Source organism: Hydra viridissima, unplaced genomic scaffold (genome assembly GCF_058129835.1).
Source record: "Hydra viridissima isolate aposymbiotic clone 2 unplaced genomic scaffold, HvirCarnegie_v1 scaffold_3, whole genome shotgun sequence".
Classification (NCBI taxonomy): Eukaryota; Metazoa; Cnidaria; class Hydrozoa; order Anthoathecata; family Hydridae; genus Hydra; species Hydra viridissima.
This window is the reverse complement of record NW_028324302.1, coordinates 1,771,444-1,777,792: the sequence shown is the minus strand read 5'-3', so window position 1 is coordinate 1,777,792 and position 6,349 is coordinate 1,771,444. Positions and strand designations below refer to the sequence as shown.

Sequence of the window (6,349 nt, the reverse complement as noted above, 5' to 3'; positions counted from 1 at the left end):
TGTGCATGCAGATGAACTTAGACAAAATGTACTAATATAATAGAGAGGTTTCTTCTCCTTGTCAAACTTCTGCTCTTATCAAACTACAATTACGGCAATTAGAATGAGAGTATTTATGTTTAATACTCATCCCAACTACATCATGAGAAGCTCCCACAATCTTATATACAATCTATTGTTTAAATAAAAAATTGATGCTTGAATAATTAAGTTTCTTTTTTCATTTTTTGATTCAAATCTGAGTAAATAATAACCCGTACGCAGGCTGTTCAATAAAATAAATGAGAAAATATTGAGATGTGGTTAAGAAGAGATGTTTTGCAGCTAAAAAAAGTACCACATATTCAGTAATTTAAAATGTTAACAACAGTTAGTTACAAAGCATTAACCGCTATAAGTAATGTGTGCTGGGGTGTTATTTAACGCCTACAAATAAAGCGTTTTAACTAGTAGTGAAACGAACTACTGTTTATTTTGGTAAAGACCTACTTAAAGATGAAACTGGCTTTTGAAATACTGGTAATATAACATTTTCTATTACTAACAATTGAATTAAATTTTGAATAAAGTAATTAAAAACAGAAATTAGTTTAAAAACTCAATGTTTCATTGCTTTATCACTCTCTTACAATTTAATCTTGATATTTGATTGCTGCACCAGCAAATACCCCCCGCCCTACCCCACCCCTACCCCCAGGAAATAAATGCTGCAAGAGAAAATAATCTCTATAACATAATTCACCCGGAAAAAACTTCTCATCAGCAAAATAAATGCAACGATTTCACCACCTACAACATTTTTTAGTATCTTAAAACATTTTTGCCATGAATTTATAATGTTGTTGAAAACTTGAGGAAGGGTTTTTTTTTTAAACTATTGTTTTCCTCCAAAAATTCTTGAAAGCCATTAGTCATACTTACTTCACTTACCCGAGGATGTCTCTTCAATTGTAAACAAAATCTTTAAGCATTACCTGAATCAAACAAATAGCATAATCGATCGAAGAAAAGTGGGAAACAGCCGAAACACTCCGTGGACACACATGTACAATTTCATGAAAAAATGATAATAGTTCAACTAGCAAGGTTTGCGAAAATTCTGCAACTCTTTTATGATTTTTACAAACAAGTCGAGACCATAGACAAAAAGTAATCAAAAGATGACCGGTAAAACCTGCTTTTGAGAACCATGACTTTGCGGTTGAAACAAAAACACTATATGAACTTGAAGATAAAGCTCATTGTCTATGTTAAGACAACACCTGCTTTAAGAAACATCTGCAGACACTTAGAAAAAGAAATGTTGAAAAAATCTAAAAGTTTTTTTTTGGAATTTTTCAATGGAAAGGTTTTATAAAAAAATCCGAAAGATCATTTGGTGAAGATTTTATGAAAAAATCAAAAAGAAGATCTTTTTAGGAAAAGTTTATGAAAGAAATATTTGGGAAAGAGAGAAAAGAGATTTATGGGAAAAAGAGGTAAAGAAGTGAAAAGATATTTTTTTAGAGAGAAAAGAAAGAAGAAGAGCAAAGAAAGAAAAGAGAAAGAGAAGAGAAAGAGAAGATTTTAAAGTGAGAATACTTCTAATATAGAAAGACAATTTATATAAAGACGCATTAGCCGTGACAAGAAAGTGTTTTTAAATGACTATTGATTGCATATTATTATCTGTTTAAAAATATTAAAAATATATATATATATATTCGAGTTAAATATTTGAGAGTATTTTCTACACGAAACGAGAAGAACCTTAAGTAAGTATCGTTATCATTTGACTTTAATTTTAATTGAGGAATTACTACATTGTTGTTAATTGTATAAACATTTTGTTTTTAAATCTTACTTAAGATTAAACTGTTGGATGCCTTTACACGAATTATACACAAGTTATGCACGGACCACACCCACACCACGCTTAGGGCAACCCAACAACACCAAATATCTAACGTACTCAAACATAACCAAATACATTCCCCAAACACTAAACAGTATCTTCTCAACTCTCACACTCAAAAAATCTCCATCGTCGTATTATCTGCACAAAGAAATTCACACTGTTTCCGTGCAAAACTCAAAATATCCGCCCATATCAAGCTCAAATTAGCTAAGTAAAGAATAAAAAAAACAAAGCAAATCAATCAAACATCACTTGATGTCACTTGATGCACATGATCATTAAACTAATGACATTAGGTCCAGCAGCATCTTTCTGCTGGAACTTTAATTTAAAGTTTCATTTTGTAGCGGAAAACCTTTTTTGCTTTCAAAATTCACCATTTGTTCCTCTAAAATTTCCAGGGAAATGTTAATTATTTTAAAAAATTTTTAAATCAAATTTCATTTCCATTTCATCTCTCTTAAGTTTTTTTACTAACGGTTCGTTATATTTATCTAAGTAAGAAATAGAAAAGACAAGACCAAGTGTAGCATTTTACTGATATTGGTTATACTTGTTTAGCCTCACAAGGTTCTTTAAATGACAAGCGATACCTTTTTCTTTTGTTAATTCTTTTTATTTCAAATAACTGGTATTTTATTAAGTTTTAACATTCAAATAAACAAACATTGCTTATAAAATAAGGTTATATCTCTGCGATGTTTTCGAAATGAACGGATGTATTTCGATCTTATTTTTATTTTGAATATAAACTATTTCAAATTATTTTTAAAAAACTAATGATTTCTTTAGCCAGTTTTACAACAGTATAAACAGTAGTATCAATGAATTGAACTTGTTGATAAAAATTGATACAAGAAAGCGAGCGGCATAAACAATAAAAAAATCAAATCAAGAGGCATAGTTGTTATCATCATCAACATTATTAAGATTAGATAAAGTTGCATGATTTTTTTTCTTTACATAATACAAAAAGTAAAACTATTGCGTTTGCAAACATTGCAAAAAGAGACGTATTCTCGGTAAAGTTGCGCTCTGTCTTTGGCTAAGTTCAATTCGATTTTAATAGAATCTCCTACAGAATTGACAAACGTTTTTCTAATACTTTAAATGCTAATGCTGTCTATGACTTGAGTAAACAGATCGCGCGCGCTCATGCAAAATTTGGTAGAAAGTTCTAATTCTAACTTATTTCTTAACATAATGATAATAGCGGAAGGTACTACGTCGGCGATTTGCTTTTGTTCAAGAGAATTTGAATTTCTGATTTTTCTTCGAAATAAAAATTGATGCGTTCAAAATGAGGCAATCTGAATAGAAAATAAGTTTCGTCAGGATGTTGTTGCATGAGACTAATTTTTTCATGAGAGCACCGTTTGTATGTATAACTTATTATAAAGTAATAACACATTGTAAGAAAATAAATGACAACAACTATTAACAATAAAAAAGCATTTCAAAGTATCATAAAAACAACAAATAATAGCAGCAACAACACAAAGAATTTAAAAAGTATAAACAATAAAAATGATAATCAATAACAAAAATAATAAGTAATAAATAGAATTTAATAATATAACCAAGTAAGTTGATTATGAGCTTTTATGAATTATGAGTTTTGTATACCGCGCAAACTATTGTCGGATATTATCATTATCTTTTGTTTTATAGGACTTACAAATAACTTTCATTCTTTTTTGCATTTTTGTTTGTTTTTAACGCAAATTTAAGCTTAAATGCATATTTAAGCTTAAATGCATATTTAAGCTTAGATGCATATTCAAGCTTAAATACATTAAACTACATTTTCTTTAATTGCATTCACTTTTTCGGCAAAAAATACCCCTTCTGTTTATCTTTTGGTCATAAGTTTGAAATTTCAGGCACCGAGCATCGTATCTTTTTTGCAGTTCAACACTTTAAAAGGAATTGAAATAGGACTACGGGTTAAAATTACTTTATAATCAAACCAACGTAAGGTGATTCTTTTCTTAAGAAACTGGTGCTTGCTTCTGGTTTGTTTTGCTAGTATTAAGTTGAACTTAAATCTGAAGTTGAACTAGATAAAGATGTTGAGAAACTTTTAGCAACCTATTTTTAACTTTTTTTAGCATTATTTTTAAACAGTAGTTCAACTGTTATATTTGCTTTGTACAATCCATATAACTACATTTTAGCAACGCTTTAAAGCCTGACTCACAAATTCCCATCAAAATGTTTTTCTCCTACATTACAGTTATAATCTCAAAGTGCGCGAAGGGCCGAAGTCCAATATCTACCTTTGTAGTGCAGCCCATTTATTCATTAACTCTACTTTTATAAACTTGATAATAAAAAATTATTTTACTTTGTAATCCCAAATAACCTTAAATTTCATCGTGGTGTCAGAAAAAGAAAATTTCTATTAGTGGTAGGACTTTAACAGGTTAAATGCTGGCTTCATCCCACTGCTGACTTCAATAAATTTTCGTAAAAATAATTTTTTTTGATTTTTTAAAAAATAAATTTACTTGACTTTACTCAAGTAATATTTATGCCAACTATACGAATAGGAACTCTTTTTAAATGAAAAAAATCGATAAAGAGTTTTATCCAGAACACACATAATCAACAATTTACTCATAAATCTTTTATAACTTCGCCATCTAAAACGATTTAATCAACCAATCAGATTTAAGATTAGGCTTTAACATTTGGTAATGGAGACGTTTACAATACAACGTAGGAGTCAATAAACTGAGTGTTTCGGTTTTGATAACTCTGTCTTTCTAACGAGAATTTGTATGCTGATGAAATTCATCTAAAAATAAAAAATTGTTCTTTTTAAAAAACAAGTAAGCAAAAAGAGGTCAATAATACCGTTACCAAAACTGTCTGTCTCAACTAAACTAAATTGTACACAAAAGCCCAAAATAAACTTGCCCAAAATTTTATTAAGATATGGTTTTTAGTACTACGTTCAAACAAAGACAAACTTTAGTAATGCTCTAACTAATGTTCTTGAGTATAATAAATTTTCACCTGAAAACTCTAAGTTTTTATTAACCACATAACTTTGCATGTAATATCTTTTTCTTCAGTTAGGTTTATAACCTCCTGTGGGGAATTTTCCCTGGCTTTCTAAATACTCATAAAATTCCCCAGATGACAAAATCGCTTATGTAATTGCTGATAGATCCTTCACATAAATTTTTTCCGTTCTATTAACAATTTTTTTAAAACTTCGTCTGAGATACCGACGAACCTTGGATATGAAAACATTTGGATCTGAAGACAGAATTATTCAAGTATTATGGCATTAATTGTCCAACAGATCCTGCAAGTGCATCGACATTAGTTCTAAGGCCATGTAAAACAAAGATGACTTGCCTTAATGATAATTCACACACAGAAGTAAAAGATTCCACTTCCAATCATACCTATAATTGATAAGATAGTTGATTCAACCATTCTATCAAAGATCTCAATCCACACCTTTGTTTTTTCTATCACGTAAAGATTACTTCTTAATTTTACAACAATTAAAACCTAGGAATTTTGTTCTTGGTTTATCTGAAACTCCGGGTTTCTATTATCTTCAGGGCTTTAACACCGCTATTTTTATTTATTGTTTCATTCTCATCCTCGCCAGTTCAAAGCCTCTCGTTTGCAGGAGATTTAATTTACGAACATTAATATTATTAAACTTACTAAATAAGTGCATAAATTTAATAAATTTATTTGGCATACACTGGTTCTGCATCTTTTTTTTGTTTTATAAAAAATTAAAATTCCCACCAATTATTGCTCAATTTTTTCATTCAAAGGTTTTCATTGACTTTTTCTTGAATTTGTGGTGAGTTGTTTTTGGCCTAACAAAAGCATTTTAAGAAATTCTAAGAAGATGGACTTAAAGGAGAAATACATAACTCTTGGTATATTAATCCAAATGATCAAAACAAAATTAAATCTTCAGAAACTATAAATAAAATTAATTTAAACAAATTGTAATGTCTTTATGAAAAACAAATACTATTTAAAGTTGCGCAATAACAGTGGAAAATTATCGTTGCATTAATATGCCGAGGTTTTTTATATTGTCCGTTTGTGCCAATTATCGCTTCCAAAAAATAATTTTAAATTTACGTTTAAAGGAAAAAAAAAAAGCACATGGGAGAAGTGAACCAGGGTCACCGGCCAATAGATGCTAATGATTTCCTGATGAGCATAACTGTACCAATCGTTTATGAAAAAACATTTTTTATATAACTTATATTTTAGTATTAGCGTCCATATAGCATTAATATAACTTATATTTTAATATTAGCATTATGATGCTTAAAAGCATCATAGAAAAGCGCAAAAACAAAAACATTGAATAAAAAAAACAAACAAATATTTTTTAAACGTTGTAACAATGCAAATCCTTCAAACTTCTTTTAAAATTTGTATTACATTTTCGCCAAAAAATAA

The 6,349-nt window shown here is 29.1% G+C and overlaps 1 protein-coding gene across 7 annotated transcripts in view; it reads left to right on the top strand.

Moving 5' to 3' along the window:
- Positions 1 to 274: 274 nt before the first annotated feature.
- Positions 275 to 6,349, top strand: part of LOC145201954 (polycystin-1-like protein 2) — a 56,774-nt gene continuing 50,699 nt past the window's right edge. For 5 of the 7 annotated variants that reach the window (XR_016451012.1, XR_016451013.1, XM_090082666.1 and 2 more), the window contains exon 1: positions 275 to 519. Coding sequence is in view for 3 of the 7 variants with exons in the window: in XM_090082666.1 (XP_089938792.1) it covers positions 496 to 519 (24 nt within the window). In the remaining 4 variants the exon portion in view is untranslated. The remainder of the gene's footprint in view (positions 520 to 6,349) is intronic. The other 2 variants (XM_090082671.1, XM_090082668.1) reach the window with 2 other exon arrangements.